The 18,058-nt window shown below is 41.8% G+C and overlaps 1 protein-coding gene across 1 annotated transcript in view; it reads left to right on the top strand.

Annotated features, from left to right (window-relative positions):
* LOC129659030 (ATP-dependent translocase ABCB1-like) overlaps window positions 1–18,058 on the top strand; it is a 99,704-nt gene that overhangs the window by 11,458 nt on the left and 70,188 nt on the right. Inside the window, 1 exon segment of the mRNA XM_055590029.1 lies at window positions 10,432–10,603. Within this exon segment, the coding sequence (XP_055446004.1) occupies window positions 10,432–10,603 (172 nt within the window).

The following is an 18,058-nucleotide window of genomic DNA, read 5'->3' as shown; positions in this document are numbered from 1 at the left end:
GATGTCGATGTCAGAAGCTTTCTCTGTTCCTTTTATACTTTAATAAAACTCTATTACACAAAAGCTCTGAGCAATCAAGCCTCGTCTCTGGCCCCGAATTGAATTCTTCTCCCCTGGAGGCCGAGAATCCCGGTGTCTTTCGTGGTTCAGCAACAACCTTTCATTAGCATTGCTGATTAATAAAAATTTCCAGCTAAGATAAAAACTCGTGTGTGTTGGGAGTTTCCAAGAGCCCCGGGTTTGATGATTCACTTGGGGGACTCACAGGACTCAGCTTATTGCCATACTCATGGCTAAGATTTATTACAGAAAGAGGACAGAAAGCAAAATCAGCAGTGGGCAAAGGAAGGCAGGAAAGGTCCAAGAGAAGCGCCAAGCGTCCTGTCTAGTGGAGTTGACTTGATTCCTCCAGCAGTGAGTTGTGCCGACTCACTATGTGAAATGCTGTCAGGGAAGCTCAGTAGAGACTCAGTGCCCGAGGGTTTCTGACTGGGAGCTGATGATGTAGGCACAGCATGTACCAAAATTCCAGACTCACAGAGGAAGGCAGACACTCAGCATAAAGCATGTTGTTTGTACAAATCATTCGGCCACTTCTATCAGTTAGGGTGATGGTTACTCTTCCCAAAAGCCAAATTCTAGATGCCAGCCAAGGGCTAGCCTTGAATGCAGGCTCAGGCTTGCAATGTTAACTGTTTTCTGTACACCATCCAAAGTGCTGTTATGAAGCAGTTAGATAGAACTAGCCAGCTATCTCCTCTGTCTTCAATCTGCTCACTGTTTCTCTTGGATCCTGAGTCCCCTGACCTGTCAATTTCCCATCAGCCCCTTCTTGTTTCCCTTCTCTTATCACCTTAGAGCAACGATCATCACTTTGTTATGCTCCTGCCTGAGCTGCAGACTTCCTTTCACCTGTCACTTGTCAAGCCCAGCCCAGGCAGATCGACCATCTGTTTTCTTGGTGCCTGAACCCCTACATCTGATGGATTCTGGAGAAAAGCCTCATGGCAGCATGTATCCCACACAGAAATGCTACTCTTCCTCTTCTCGCTGAGTATGTTAAGCCCTTTACGAATTTCCCATGTCTCCCCACAAGCCCCAGCTCTTCGTGGATGACCCCCCCTTTTTTTTTTAATTTCACAAACCAAATGGAAACCCCCTGAGTTCCTCAGCTCTTCCTCAGCTGAGTTCCTCAGCTCTTCTCTCAGTCTACAAACACACCGGTACCCAGGTCAATTGCTTCCTCCTTCCCTCCTGTTATAACAGAGGAAGCATTTGGTTCTTTAATCACCCTCTTGTACACTGTGCTTTGGCTCCTGTATCCTCTACTTTCTCAAGGACCTTACATTATTATTATTATCCTTTCTCTTCTGTATCCTCCATCTCTCCCTCTCAACTGGGTCTTTCTGATTGGTATTTACATGTCACCTATCTTTAATTTCACTAATGCCCTCCTTCATTTCACTAAGCCTCCTCTAGCTTACTTCACAAATAGGAGGTGACTTTGCTTTCTGTCTGTTTCATGTCCAAATCACTTCTTACATTCTAATTTGGCTCTGTCTCCACCACTCACCGAATTCAGTGGACAGTCTCTGCTGACTTTTAAGGAGCACTTGACGCTGTTCACCATATTCATTCCTCCTGTTTGCTTCTGCGATGCCGGAGTCTGCTCGTTTTCCTCACGGTTCTTTGGTTCTTTTCTTGTGTCACCTTTGCCTGTGAACTTAGAGCTCCTCCACCCCCAATCCTTGGAGTCAGTGGTATTGTTGGCCTTTCTCTAGTTTCACATGGCCATTTTGAAATCATTTTCATGAAGAACTCCTTTCATATTTGTTTCATTCTGCACAGTTATAATACCTTCTATCCATTGGCAGCGATATACCTTCTACTGATTTCTAGTCACTTCTGCTTCTCCATTGAGAACCTTGGCATTTGATTGCTTCTCCTTTGTTCATCTGTGGGCTCCACATTCTTTTATTTTTGTCACCTTATTAAAGTCTCCTAGGTGCCACATTCTTTGACCTCTTCAGTTCCAACAGCCTTCATCCCTACCTTCCTTTAGTAAATTGCACTATGAACAAAGACCTTTGGTTTATCATCTGGGTGGACTCCCATCTCTGCTGCTGTAAACTCAGATGAACCTCTTCCCCCTGCTTCCCCCAACTACTTCTGATCCTTCTTGCTTGGCCATTCTTCCTTAGTATCCTTTTTTTTTTTTTTTTTTTTTTGAGTATTTATTTTCTATTGCTGCTAGCAATAGTGGCTTAAAACAACACAAATGTATTATCGTGTAGTTCTGGGGCCCCAGGTCTCACTGGGCTAAAGGCAAGGTGCCATCAGGGCCGGATTCTCCTCGTGGCTCCAAGAGGGAATGTTTCCCTCTTTTTTCAGCTTCTTCAGGCTTCCTGCCTTCTTGGACTCCTGGCCCCTTCCTTACTTCACTCATCATTTCTCCAACTACTGACTCTGATCCCCGTGGCTCCCTCTTATAAGGCTCCTTATGATGCCATTGAGCCCACTGGGATAATCCAGGATAATTTCTCCATCTCAGTATCCTTAATGTCTGCAAAGTCTTTTTTATCATGTAAGGAAGAATATTCAAAGGTTCCTGCAATTAGGATGTGGTCAAGCCCGGGAGGTGGGGCATTGTTCTGCCTCCTACTCCTGCTCTGGACTTAGTTCTGTCAACCACTCTCTACCTCCTCGTCCCCCTCCTCCACAAATTATCCTACCCATAGTAGTCACATCAAGTCACCTCAGTTCCTGCCTGAAAACCCTCTAAGGAAGGCCTTTCTTTTACACTCAGATGGGAGGTTGAGCATAAAAACAAACTCCCTCCTCTGGCCATCAAAGGCCATCTATAGCCTGACCTCTGTCTCATCTCTAATTTCACGTCAGACAGGTCTCCACCTTCTTCTGGCCACAGTGGTTGTCATGTCTGGTCCTTGAAACACACAGGGCTTGTATTCACCCCAGGATCTTTGTGTTTGTTCTTTCTGCCTGGGATTCTGCCTTAGGGCAGAGGGGTTTGGTGTGTTTTCTTCATTGCTGTGCTCCAGGATCCTAGAACAGTGCCTGGAACTTTAATAGGGACTTGCATACTGAATGAATGTTGAATATTGTGAATGATTGTTAAATGTCTATTTTCTCTTTATTTGCATATTAATAAAATATACGCTTTATGAGGAGTGATAGCTTGTCTTAGTCACTGTAGCTAGTAACTAGAAACACGCTTGATCCTTCAGTTCAGTTCAGTAGCTCAGTCATGTCTGACTCTTTGCGACCCCATGAATCACATAGCACGCCAGGCCTCCCTGTCCATCACCAACTCCTGGAGTTCACTCAAACTCATGTCCATCGAGTTGGTGATGCCATCCAGCCATCTCATCCTCTGTCATCCCCTTCTCCTCCTGCCCCCAATCCCTCCCAGCATCAGGGTCTTTTCCAATGAGTCAGCTCTTCATATGAGGTGGCCAAAATATTGGAGTTTCAGCTTTAGCATCAGTCCTTCCAAAGAACACCCAGGACTGATCTCCTTTAGAATGGACTTGTTGGTTCTCCTTGCAGTCCAAGGGACTCTCAAGAGTCTTGTCCAACACCACAGTTCAAAAGCATCAATTCTTCAGCGCTCAGCTTTCTTCACAGTCCAACTCTGACATCCATACATGACCACTGGAAAAACCATAGCCTTGACTAGATGGACATTTGTTGGCAAAGTAACGTCTCTGCTTTTGAATATGCCATCTAGGTTGGTCATAACTTTCCTTCCAAGGAGTAAGCGTCTTGTAATTTCATGGCTGCAATCACCATATGCAGTGATTTTGGAGCCCTAAAAAATAAAATCAGCCACTGTTTCCCCATCTATTTCCCATGAAGAGATGGACCAGATGCCATGATCTTAGTTTTCTGAATGTTGAGTTTTAAGGCAACTTTTTCACTCTCCTCTTTGACTTTCATCAAGAGGCTTTTGAGTTCCTCTTCACTTTCTGCCATAAGGGTGGTGTCATCTGCATATCTGAGGTTATTGATGTTTCTCCCGGCAATCTTGATTCCAGCTTGTGCTTCTTCCAGCCCAGTGTTTCTCATGATGTACTCTGCATATAATTTAAATGAGCAGGGTGACAATATACAGCCTTGACATACTCCTTACTAGGTGCTTAGTAAATATGTTTCGAATGTTGAATGAATGCATGCATAAATGAATGAAGTCATTGACTTTGGCCTCCAGCCAGGTACCATGGTAAGATCATGTTCTCCATCTTGCCTGCTGGATATTACCTAAGCCTCTCCCCTGCCAGCACTTTCTGCTTTGCCCTGGGAAGTCTACCCCTTGACTTTCAGTCCTGATCACCCTGTCTCCTGTATGGTTCTGGTTCATCCCCTCTCTCTTCCCTTACGTATCTGACCAAGCAGTTTTCATTTCCTTGTATTTAAAGGGCTCTAATTGTAAATAAACTTCTGTATTACATTTCCCTGGAGAAGGAAATGGCAACCCACTCCAGTATTCTTGCCTGGAGAATCCCATGGACGGAGGAGCCTGGTAGGCTACAGTCCACAGGGTTGCTAAGAGTCAGACATGACTGAGCAACTTCACTTTCACTTTCTTACATTTCACCCTATTTATTACATTTTTTTTGTCTACTTGATCCCTTGCAGTAAGCTCCTGAAGAATCTTATTTTATGTTTCTAAAACCGATGACAGTACCTGTTTATATTGTATATTAGTATTATATCATATGGCTAATAAAGGTTTCTCTTATGAAGTACCATTTTTAGCCTCATAACAGCTTTGTGAAACTTTCTGTATATGAGTATTTTCCTCATTTTATAAGTGTAGAAACTGAAGGTCAAGGTTATTAAGAGATTTTTTTTCCCTCCAAAGTCTCCTTTTGAGTAGATGACAGAGGTGGGATGTTTCCCTGAGGCTTTTGTCCTATTCAGTGTTACTACTGCCCTCAAATTGAAAGGTTGTTGCTGAGCCGTAAAAGATGCCGGAATTCCTCCGAGGAGAGGAATTCAATCCGGGGCCAATGACGAGGCTTAATCACTCAGAGCTTTTGTGTAATAAAGTTTTATTAAGGAATAAATGAGATAGAAAGCTTCTGACATAGGCATCAGAAGGGGGCAGAAATAGTGCCCCCCTGCTAGTCTTTAGCCAGATGTTATATTGCTACTAGCAGTCTGCTAATTAGAGAAAGGAAATGTCTCAAAACTCAGAGACTGGCACCAGGCCCCTCACCTACAATGTGCATTTTGAGATAACACTGGCACAATTTGAGTTGTCCAGGGCCATAAAATGATTGACATGAATCTTGAAGAAAGACAGGTTTCCAAGTAAATAGTCTCATTAACACAGCTTAAGAGTCTGAGTCTTGCATGAGTCTGTCAAGTCCTTCTGAGGCTTAGGCAGAACAGACTGGAAGATGGAGTCTAGGGTAAATGCATAGGCCATTAACATAGCTTAAGACAAACAGTTCCTTAAGAAAAACCGCATTGGTTAGCTCAAGGTTTGAGAAAAGTTAAGCTTAGGTGGAACCAGGTGTCATCAGGGCAACACCAAATTTTAAGAGAAACCTCTTTTTAAATTTGTATAGAGAAGGAAAAATCTAACACTTGTCTGTTTCCTCCTGCTGCTTAAGAGAGAGAGAAAAAATGTCTGACACTTGCAGCCTGATTCCTCCATTTGGAGACCCCTGGCCTTCCTGCCTGTTACCCTCTCAAAATCTTCTTACCACATCCCTCCAGAAATCAGTCTTGCCTCACGTCACAAATAACTACGAGGTTTTGTGCTTTTTCAAATTTGTCCTCATTCTCAGACACTTGTTTGTATCTGTGCTCACTTTTAGCTCATCCCTTCTAGCCTGAGATGAAGAGACATACCTTTCCCTATTGGAGAACCTTTGCTCCTTTTAAAAAGTTTTATTTTGATTTTTCAACCACATAGAAAGGTGGAATAAAAAATATAACCTATATATTCATATAACCATCATCTATAATTAGTAGTTTTTAACATTTTTTTACATACATTTCACCTGGAATTATAGATTTCATGATATTTTCTAAGTACCTCCGTTTCTGTCTCTTAATTTTCCTACCAAACATTTTCCTCTAAAACATAATACAGGGATTATATTTAACAAAGTGAATGTTAATTCCTCAGTATTATCTAGTAGTTCATATTTGAACTTTCACAATTAGCTCCCCTAAGTGTGTCTTACAGTTGATTTGTTCTGTTTTCTTCTCTTTTTAAATAACATTGACCTGTTGAAAATATGGTACCAATTTTCCTGTAGAATGCTTCACCCTCTGGACAATTTCTATTACTTTGTTCTGGTGTCATTTAACTTATTATTCCACATCTTGCATTTCTTATATGCTAAAAAAAGTAAAAGTCTTTCAGTTATCTCCAACTCTGTTGTAACTGATAGACTGTAGACCACCAGGCTGTTCTATCCATGGGATTTCTCAGCAAGAATACTGGAGTGGGTTGCCATTTCCTTCTCCAAAGGATCTTCCCGACTCAGGGATCGAACCCAGGTCTCCTGAAGCGTAGCCAGATTCTTTACCATCCGAGCCACCAGAGAAGCCCTATATACTGAGAATTAAGTCTAAAGATTTTAATACATTCCTGCTAAATATTTTTGGTAAGAAAATTGCACAGGGAATGCTGTGTCATGTGTCATCACACCTGGAAACATCACATGCCAGTGCATTTTACTTTTCTGTGGTACCGAGTTTGATCGCTTGATAAAAGTGATGGCAGATTGGATTCCTCCATTGTGGAAGGAGCTCTACCCCCTTACAGATATGAGGGGTCTTGGGGCATCAGGGAATATCTTGTGTCTCCTAATAATTATTGTGTCTTGCCTGCTGATGATCCCTCACTCCAGCTTCTCAAAATAGTTATTTCTCTTATTTTCTAGGACATTGTTGCATCTCAGTTTCCCTCCTGTATTTTCACCAATGCTCTCTTTGACTCATTTACCTACAAACATGTAGAAGATTTCTTTAAATAGTTATCCCTTGGCATTACAACCGTCTCTAGTAACCATCATCTCTCTTGCTTTTGTCTTAAGGTCATAAAAGAATGGTCCACGTGCTATCTACATTACTCGGTCTCCAAATTATTCTTAGTCACACTCATTATTTCTTGCTAGACTACTGGACCGCCAGGGAAGTCCCCCTCCTTCCTTTTCAACCCATGGTAAACTTTCGAATCTGGGAGGAACCATCACCTTCTTTATGAAGCTTTTCCACAAAGGACAGAATGACCCATTCGCTCAAGTTTGTGTCTTCTCTACTCTGTATACCATGCTGTCAAGGCATGCAGAATATATATTGAATATCCTTTTTTTTTTTTTCCATTTGAATTGTATTTTCGGTATTTACTACTGGATTTCTTCAGTCATTGAATAGCATTTAGTAAATGTTTATATTCATGGCCCACTTTCTTTTATTCCAGTCAGTGATTATTTCTGAGGTGGACAGTACTTTGGGAGTGGTGATGAGGGAAATCCTTGTATATCAATTATCTTTTCTTCCTCTATTGAGGAATTCGATACTTTTCCACTTTATAGCTTTTAATAGAAGGTACATCCACCTGCCAATGCAGGAGATGCGGGTTTGACCCCTGGGTCAGGAAGAGCCTCCCGAATGGGAGAAGTATTAATCGCTTCCCACGTGGGCCTGTCACAGCCCCAAGCCCACTCCCCTTACTGTGTCCTCTTCTCATCAGGTTTGCGTCTCAGGAGCTCACTCTTTCTTTCTTGTGATTTGCCTGCAATTAAACAGTTTATGCGGAGCTGCTCTGCTCTTTGGGAAGCATGTATCTAACTCGTTGCTTTCCCTTTCCTTCTCACTATGGAGGCCTAATTGGTTTCCCAGGTGGTTCAGTGGTAAAGGATCCGCCTACTGCTGCAGGAGATGCAGGTTCGATTTCTCTGTTGGGAAGATTCCCTGTAGAAAGAAATGGCCACCCACTCCAGTATTCTTGCTTAAAGAATTCCATGGACAGAGGAGCCTGGTGGGCTGAGGTTGCAAAGAGTCAAACATGACTGAGAATGCACGCCGGCATGGAGGCCTAATTACATTAATACCACTGAACATTTATGCCAGTGCTGCTAGGCAGCAGATGTTTGACCCAAGCCACTTTCTGAAAGCAGCAAAACATGTTTCCTCAATGGTGTCCTCAGAGGGACCTTTGGCAATCATGGTGTTTTAACCAAGAAAAACCTTGAGCTGAAAAGTGGCTTCCACTCTTGGGAATCAGAGTCACAAATACTATATTTCTTACATTGAGCTGTTATCAGTTCAGTCTCTCAGTCATGTCCGACTCTTTGCGACCCCATGAATCGCAGCACGCCAGGCCTCCCTGTCCATCACCAACTCCCGGAGTTCACTCAGACTCACGTCCATCGAGTTGGTGATGCCATCCAGCCATCTCATCCTCTGTCGTCCCCTTCTCCTCCTGCCCCCAACCCCTCCCAGCATCAGAGTCTTTTCCAATGAGTCAACTCTTTGCATGAGGTGGCCAAAGTACTGGAGTTTCAGCTTTAGCATCAGTCCTTCCAAAGAACACCCAGGACTGATCTCCTTTAGAATGGACTGGTTGATCTCCTTGCAGTCCAAGGGACTCTCAAGAGTCTTGTCCAACACCACAGTTCAAAAGCATCAATTCTTTGGTGCTCAGCTTTCTTCATAGTCCAACTTTCACATCCATACATGGCCACTGGAAAAACCATAGCCTTTGTTGGCAAAGTAATGTCTCTGCTTTTGAATATGCTTACTAGGTTGGTCATAACTTTCCTTCCAAGGAGTAAGCGTCTTTTAATTTCATGGCTGCAATCACCATATGCAGTGATTTTGGAGCCCCAAAAAAATAAAATCAGCCACTGTTTCCCCATCTATTTGCCATGAAGAGATGGGACCAGATGCCATGATCTTAGTTTTCTGAATGTTGAGTTTTAAGGCAACTTTTTCACTCTCCTCTCTGACTTTCATCAAGAGGCTTTGTAGTTCCTCTTCACTTTCTGCCATAAGGGTGGTGTCATCTACATATCTGAGGTTATTGATATTTCTCCCGGCAATCTTGATTCCAGCTTGTACTTCTTCCAGCCCAGTGTTTCTCATGATGTACTCTGCATAGAAGTTAAATAAACAGGGTGACAATATACAGCCTTGATGTACTCCTTTTCCTATTTGGAACCAGTTTGTTGTTCCATGTCCAGTTCTAACTGTTGCTTCCTGACCTGGATATAGGTTTCTCAAGAGGCAGGTCAGGTGGTCTGGTATTCCCATCTCTTGAAGAATTTTCCACAGTTTGTTGTGATCCACACAGTCAAAGTCAAAATAGATGTTTTTCTGGAACTCTCTTGCTTTTTCCATGATCCAGCGGATGTTGGCAATTTGATCTCTGGTTCTTCTGCCTTTTCTAAAACCAGCTTGAACATCTGTTATAGATCTCTGTAATGTTCCAAAATGTCCTGTGCATCTCATGAAGCCCTCGTATGTAAGAGAAGAAGGAAGATGAAATTAGGCACGTTCATAGTGGTATGGCTGTAAATTGGTACAGCCGTGGAAAACAGTATAGAGGTTCCTCAAAAAAATAAAAATAGAACCACATTTCTGCTCTTGGGTATAGATCCAAAGAAAATGAAAACATTAATTTAAAAAGCTCTCTGCACCCCAGCGTTCTTAATAACAGTATTTACAATTGCCAAGATGTGGAAGCAACTTAATTGTCCATTGACAGATGGGTGAAAAAGATGTGGTATAAACACACATATACATGCAATGGAATACTATTCAGCCATAGAAAGAATGATGTTATGCCTTTTGCAGCAACGTGAGTGGACCTAGAGTGTACTATGCTTAGTGAAATAAATCAGAGAAAGACCAGCACTGTATGTTATCATATGTGTAATCTGAAAAATAAATGAATATAACAAAAAAGAAACAGATTCACAGATTCAGAGATCAGGAATATTATCTGTGGGGAAAGGGAAGATAGGAGGGGCAAGATAGGGGTAGAGATTAAGAGGTATAAACCAACTGTATAAAATAAATAAGCTACAAGGATGTATTGTACAGCATAAGGAATATAGCCATTATTTTATAATAACTTTAGAGTATAATCCATTAAATTATTGAGTAACTGTTGTACACCTGAAGCTAATATATTGTAAATCAGCTATAGTTTAATTTTTTATAAAGTGGATAGACTAAGTCCAATATAAAGAAGAAAGTCAAAACTCAAAACTCAAAAAAAAAAAAGAAGCAAATGCCTGCTTCTCTTACGTTATTAGGCCAAGGTGGTTGCAATAGTAGTCTGAGAGCTAACTGTTTAGATTTTGGATACATTTGGAAAGTAGAGTTAACCATCCATGACATCGTGCTAATTGTTCCTATTGTCTGTATTTTCTCCTTTTTTAGTTTTGCTCTTCAGATTGGCTCGATAGGTTGTATATGGTGCTGGGGACTTTGGCTGCCATCATCCATGGAACTGGATTCCCCCTCATAATGCTGGTGTTTGGAGACATGACAGATAGCTTTGCAGGTGCTGGAAATTTCGGAAACATAACTTTTTCAAACATGACTAATGAAAGTAAGTGTTGTTTGTGGAACTGATTTTTTTGAAAGCTTGATGAGAAGTCATTGACTCACAGTGAAGTTTGTGGAGTCTTCACTAAGTATGCATTAGTGTGTTTAGTGCTGTGGGAGATGGAGGAGTCTGAGCTATAGTTTATATCTATAATGAATTTGAGAAGACGATATTCACAATCATTAGAACATACAGTGAAAGTGCTGGTAGAGATAGATAGGAAAAGAGAGAGCTCTATGAACTCAGAAATATCCCAGGCAGTTTCAGGAAAAGGTATTGGAACCTAATCTGGTATTTTAATATTAAGCGGGAATCAGTTACGCAGTTCCCTGATATATTGATTATGGGTACAAGAGACAGGAATCCAAGATGATTCTAAAATTTTTAGTCTGAGAAACTGCATAAGCTGGATGCAGTTACTAACAATTGAGATGAGGAAGATAGAGGGAGATCAGTTTTGGCAGTAAATACCAGAAATTTAATTTTGGGCATCGTCACAGGTTGGGCTTTTGGGAAACATGGAAATGGAAAAATGGGGACAAGAGAAGCTGTGTGTGTGTTTAGGATGGGAGATTAACAGCTTGTTTGTATGCTGATAGAAATTATCCAAAATAGAAGAGAAAGTGATGCTTTGGGAGAGACAGAGAGATTCGTTTGAGTGCTGTCCTTGAGAAAGGAAGGAAACTTATGCTTAAGAGGAAATACTTATTTCAAGTACAGGCATGAATAGTTCACCAACAATAACGGGTGAGAAGACAGAGTATTTGAATGTTAGTGCTCAAAGATTGGTATACTTGGACATTAGAATTTGTAGAACTTGTCTTCTCAGTCAAATAGGAAGCAAGACATTTGGCTGATCAAGAAAGGAAACCTAAATTAAGTTCTAGGAATTCCCTGGCCATCTAGTGGTTAGGACTCCACACTCTCTGTGCTGAGGGCCCAGATTTAATCCTTGGTCAGGAAACTAAAAAAAAATCTCCTAAACTGCATGGCATCACCAAAAAAAAACTAAAACAAGTTTCTTAGCAGAGTGAGAAAGTGAGTGGACTAGGGTGTCACACACTTTCACATCCTTGAACTTGATTGAGAAGAAACTGGCTCATAACTGTGAGCTCCCAAGTCACCTTTGGTCAAGTGTACATTGATTTCGACTAAACCGCACAGAGACTTACAGCCTGATGTGCACTCAAGTCATGGAAACCTTGAAGAGGCCTTTTGTGCACTCCAGGATTTAGTGACATAGATTTTTCAGGACCTTTAAGTCTCTGATGATTGCTGTGAATCCTTTCCCCCAGAAATATGCACATAGATATGCATGCCATTTGGGGGTCTTTATGGATCCTCTGATACCTGTCTGTGGATCCTAGGAACTTTTTGTGTGTGCGTAATGCTGAAGAGCACATTCTTCACCCTGCGGCAGGACTGCTTCAAATTATGTGAATGCCGGTAATGAGTTTGGCTAGAGAATCTTACTGTGTGTCTGAGTTCTGTAAAATTCTCATATGTTTGTTAAGCCCCTTCAAAGGGACTGGCCAGAAGATGTTGCACCGCGTTTGGACTGGCACCTTTCTTTCACACCAGTCACCAAAAGGAAATGTTTAAGGCTTTCTGTGTTCATTGGTTGCCATGCATGCTGTAATTTAGCAATATTCTTTGGAGTTGTGTTACCAGCTTACAATGCAAGAATCTTTCAGTGCTCTGTGGTAGCTCCGCCAACTTCATATGTACATCTGTGACCCATTTTGATCTTACTCATTTTTTAATTCAGTCCAGACACACACATTGATCTAACTGTGGGAGGTTTCTACTTACCCTGCTGTATACCTGCATGTACTCCATGGAGGGCCAGTGCTGAACCCAGCTGTGTTAGTGAGGAAATACTGGGCTGTTAACGCAGCTGTTGAAGGTTGGCCCAGTCTGGGAAGAGTGGACTATCACGTGGCTCCCTGCACCTAGCAGAGCTGAGCTCCCATGGGCCACAGGAAACACACCTTGAGCTGTGTGGATAGGTCTTTTTCAAACTTTATTTTTAAAAATGTTTTTGTATAAGTTTATTGTATATAATGTTTAAAGGTTATTTTCCGTTTCCAGTTGTTATAAAATACTGACTGTAGTCCTTGTGTTGTACAGTACATCCCTTGTAGCCCGTCTTATACCCAGCGGTTTTGTACCTTCCCCTCCAAGCCCTGTGCTGCCCCTCCGCCGCGCTCCCCCCTCCACTGCTGACCCTGGTTTGTTCTTTGTATCTGTGAGTCTATGTCTCTCATTATGTTCACTAGTTTGTTGGGTTTTTTTTAGGTTCCACATATGATTGATATATCATACAGTATTTGTTTTTGACTTATTTCACTTAGCATAATGCTGTAGAAGTTCACACATGTTGCTGCCAGTGCCAAAATTTTATTCTTTTTTGTGGCTCAGTAGTGATCTATTGTATATGTATATATACACCACGTCTTCTTTAACCATTTATCTGTCAGTGGACACTTAGGTTGCTTCCATATCTTGGGCAACTGCAAATAATGCTGCTATGAACATTGGGATGTGTGTTCAACTGGTCTTTTTTTTAAAACTGCATTAACATTTACATACATTTTATCTCGATCTCTGAAAAATTACTTGGCCCTTACTTTCATAAGAAAATAATCGAGCTCTTTAAGTAGGAGTCCTAACCATTGCTGTGTCTTGGCTTTGCCTGGTCCGTATTTATGTGTGGGGCGGACAGTAACCTGACCTAGTTACCTAGTAGCATAGTAAGTTCTCTCACAGGCTGTGGAGACCTGCTCCTCCTCGGCATGCATCTTCATAGGCGTTCGGATCACGGAGTTTCCACCTGGGGAGGTAGTTCATGTTACATTCCTTGCCAGTCCTTCCCGTTCAGCTCCCTCTTCCAATCTTGGGGAAGCTTAGAGAACTATTTGGACGTTTTGTCTCTGTCTCTGCTACCTTCTTAAGAGATGCTGTGTTCAGTAGTTAAAGTGCTGGCTCTGGAGCGTAGGACTGCCTGGCTCTGAAACTCCACCTTTGTCACTTTTTAGTTAAGACGACTGGGGGATTATTTTCATACTTTAATCTCCTCATCTTTGAAACAGTTAGATAGCAGTAGGACCTACTTCATAGAATGATTATGAGAATTAAATGGATTCCTCACTTAAGGCTCACAGAAGAGGGTTTAGTCATAAAAAAGTGCTCAATAATTGTTAATATTTGTAATAATTATCAACAAGAAGCTCATGCTTCCTCACAAATGAACCTACATAACTTGCAATGATATGGTTCCTTATCTCCTTTCATCTTTTCAGAACTCTGTGATATTAACTCAGTTTTTATAGTTGTTGAAAGGCATACTGCAAGTCACTCAGTACCTGTTATAAATGTGAAGCCGTCCTTTTCAGGTGCATTTACTTAGTAACCATGGACTGCTAGCCATGCCTTTCAGGGAATGCAAGGGCCTCAAACTATGGCCCGTGGGCCATATCTGGCCTATTGCCTCTTTTTACGCCATCTGTGAGCTTAGAATGATTTTTGCATTTTTAAATCACTGGGAAAAAATGAAAGAAAACTATTTTGTGACACATTATAAAATAATTTGAAATTGAAATTTCAGTATCTATACATAAAGTTTTAGTGGAACACAGACATGCCCACTTGTTTGCATATTATCTATGGCTGCTTTCATGGAAGCCACAGACATTGTTATACTATTTATGGCTACTCCCTTTAGGGGAGTTTAGGATAGAGATCAGAAATGAGGCACTCTGTGCTCTGGAGAACTGGCAGAACAGGTCTTCAGATAGATGTTTTCAGGATTTGATCTTAGGAGGCCAGTTCTTGCATCTCCTCATATCAAGAAAAGCACTTATTTCCTTTATGGGGACATTAGTTTCTCTTGACTAGGAGAAAACCTTTGCAAAGGTAAGTGCTTAATTGTGTGAACTCCCCCTTTATCGAAATTGAATATATACTGTCCTTCCCTTGCCACTTGTTTGGAGCAGTTTCTCAGAGCTATATGAGGTGCTGTCTCCCAGACTATAACCCTCATTTTGTCTAAAATGAAACTTAGCTCACAACTCTCTCGTGCATTTTTTAAAAAGTTGACAGAGTGCTCTATGTACCAGCAATAGTATGTGTCCTAAAGAAGCATTTCCAGCCCCCAGGAAACTTGGTATAATGTGTGGAATAGACTGGGAGCCAACCAATGCAGTGGATATGAGTAGTGCTATGATACAGAGATACACAGAATACTTGGGAAGGGAAGGATGGGTGTTTGGCTCCATCTAGGAATCATGGGAGGCTTCCAGGAGGAGATGATAACCAAGTTTGGTCAGTTGGTATCTCTCTCATGCGCAAAGTAGACATGTTCTGTGTAACAAGTGAAAACATTTAAAAACAAATGTTAAATAAAAAAACAAAGCTAGTACCCTTCTCTCACCACTACTCCTGATTGCCTCTCCCCTGTCACATATCCTTCTGTGTCTTTATGATTTATCTCTACATTAATTTTTACCCAAGGACAGTCAGTATTCTGTTATAAACCTCTTTGCAGATTCAGACTTCCAGATGTCCTGAAGTTTGCCTGGATGGGAAGGGTTTCAAAGGTTTTGATGTTGGTCCTGGAGATGAAGGCAAGAAAGCTTTCTGATGCTTCTGGTGGGAGAGTCAGCCTTCTGGGACCCCAGACACCCTCAGACCTTTCTTCTTGTCCTTCTCCAGGTAGAACCTCATGACCTCTTTATGGGGGCAGACTAGGTACCAGAGCCTCCTTGTTGGACAGGAAGTATTCCTTGCTTAAGGAAGCTTGGATTTGCTAAGGCTCTTGAAAGTCTGGGAGTTTTACAATAAACATAGGCTTTAACTTATGACTAACGTAGATAGTCATAAAAACTTTTGAGTGAACATGTCCTTCTCTGCTGCTGTAATAGACCCATTATCATCTTTCCTTCTTGTAACACCTTTCTCTAATTATCTTTTTGTTGTGGACTTGATATCCTGATATCCTACTCCCTTGTATCTCCATCTGGTTAGATTTTGCCTTTGCTTTAAAATCTCTGTTGAGTTGGGCCTTGCGAACTCTGGTCCACTTGTGTGGACAAAGCTTCACCAGTGCTGAAGTTCTGTAGTATTCTGTGAGTTCTCATCTTCCTCATGAGACTATGCACTGCCGGAAAATGAGCCTGAGTAAAGGTGATTGTCATTTTTAGACATGTTGTGTTAAAGGTGACAGGTTGGGGACAAATGTAAACGATATCCAGGCAGTTGAAGGTAAGAGACTGAATCTTGGCATAAAGAGTAGGCCTAGAGATTTGGCATCATTTGAGTTGAAGGGATGATAAATCTCCTGGGCCAAGATTTACTGGGCATTTAATATCTTCTGGGCACTCTTCTTAGTGCTTTATGTGTATTAACGCCTTTATTTCTTCATGGGCATGAGGTTGATACTGTTATTTTCTATACATTACAGATGAGGAAACCAGGGCTCAGAGGGTTGAATATATTTAATTGACTGAGGTTATAGAGTTACTCACTATTTGAACCCATGCAGACCAGCTCCAAGTCCAAGGAATCAAGTAGACAGAGGGAGACCCAGAAAGGAAGACACTGAGGATTACCTGTTAACCCAGAAATGAAAGTACTGGGGGAGATCTGCCATGTCTCATGGTGTGAATGTCACCCAGAGGTACCCTGAAAATAAACTCTTGATTATTTGTCTCTAGGGGTTCAATTGATGGTACGTGGATGACTTTTCTTTTTCTCCATAACTATATCTTGGTTGGTTCTGTTTCGTCTCCTACCAGACTGTGGGCTGAGGAAGGGAGAAAAGGAGACAGTCAACTTATAAGACAAGTTAATCATTCAGGGAAAAAGGAAAAAAAGGTAGAAATAACTTACTTTTCTATTTATCTTTTACCATTTCTACTCTTACTTCACTAAAACTCATATGAGGAACATGAAAACTATTTGTGAAATGCCAGTAATCAAAATAACGTCTGTATTCTGCTGCTTAAACTATGAACATAAAAAGAATACGCAGATCTTGGGTGTGTGTCCTTGGTGTTGAAAAGATAGAAAACGCTGCCGCCAGTGTCGTCAAGGCCAGCGTGATGAGTGTGCTTCGACTAGAACGATAGCCGATATTTCAGTTCTAAGGACTTCGTAAAAGTTTCCATGATGGTTGTTTTTGTCGTTTGCTCAAGGATTTCCTCTGCTCTCAACTATTTCTTTGGGAAAATTCTTAGAGATAAATTTCTAGAAAAATCAAATACCAAATAATGGCAAAGTATTTTGCAGTATATTGTTCAGTGTGGCAGTTTAATTTTTAAGTTTGAGTAAAAACTTAAAATATGCTTAATTTTTCTAGAATAGTAGTAGTAGTGTAGAATAGTCAGATTTGTTGTTGTTGTTGTTACTATGGGGGAGATGCTTTTTTAAAAAGTAGGTTAGTTACAGTGTAAACGCTATAAAAAGTAGCAAAAATGAAAATAGGTAATACCTGACCCGTTCTAGGTGTTTAAGAAGTGAGATGAATAAATGAGAGACCAAATCACAGAATTTTATAGGTGAAAACGAGCCCAGAGAATCATCTGGCCCAAACCCATAATTTTGTAGATGTAGAAACCAGTGCTCAGGAAGCTGAGCCAACATGGCCAGAACGGAATTGCTTGCTAGTGGGCATTGCTGAATTCCTGGGCCAGGAATCCTGCCTTTTATTCTGGTATTTTCCCCACTCTGTTGGTGGTTTCAAATTCTGCCTAAAATCGAAGCAAACACTTCAAACCCAACTTTTCATTTGGTCTTTTCTGTCCCTAAGATGCCATCCTGTGGACTTACGTATTAGTGTATCAGGCAGGGCAGCCCCAAGGTACCGCTGTTCAGGCCAGGAGTGGCGGTGGCTCCCAGAGGCACCTCGGTCACCTGCGATGAGCCCAGCCACCCTGAGTGTCAGGCAAGTGCCAGAGGGGAGCGATCATCTAAGCAGAAGGTCCAAGTTCCTCTTGCTTGTGTCTGATGGAGCTGCCTGCACAGATGACGGGAACAACTGAGTCACAGCATTCTTGGGCTAGAACGGACCTGACAGGCCACTGAAGGCAGTGGTTCCCTCGTGTCTTTGATCAGAGAATCCTCCTGTGTGAATGATGTCTGTCGTAGATGCTGCCCGGGGAAATCAGCTCCAAGAGAGGCTTCCTTGGTTGAAAGTGGTGGAGGGGAGGACCTCTGCTAACTGTCTCTCCGACCACCCGGCAGCAGTGCTGAAGTCGCTGCGTGTGTTGCCACCACATACGTCCCGGCTGCAGCCCGTGCCGAGTCATCCTTTTTCTTCCCAATTCCTCTCTGTGCTTCCACTCACCCCCGCCCACTAGTATCCGGTTCTCCACACACTCTCAGGAGGAGCTTTAAAATATTTTTTTGAAAAAATGTGTTTGGCCATTCTGGATTTTAGTTGCAGCATGCTGACTCTTA

The sequence above is a fragment of the Bubalus kerabau genome, chromosome 8 (genome assembly GCF_029407905.1).
Source record: "Bubalus kerabau isolate K-KA32 ecotype Philippines breed swamp buffalo chromosome 8, PCC_UOA_SB_1v2, whole genome shotgun sequence".
NCBI lineage: Eukaryota > Metazoa > Chordata > Mammalia > Artiodactyla > Bovidae > Bubalus > Bubalus kerabau.
Note: the sequence above shows the minus strand (reverse complement) of the source record. Positions and strands in the feature narration are given on the sequence as shown.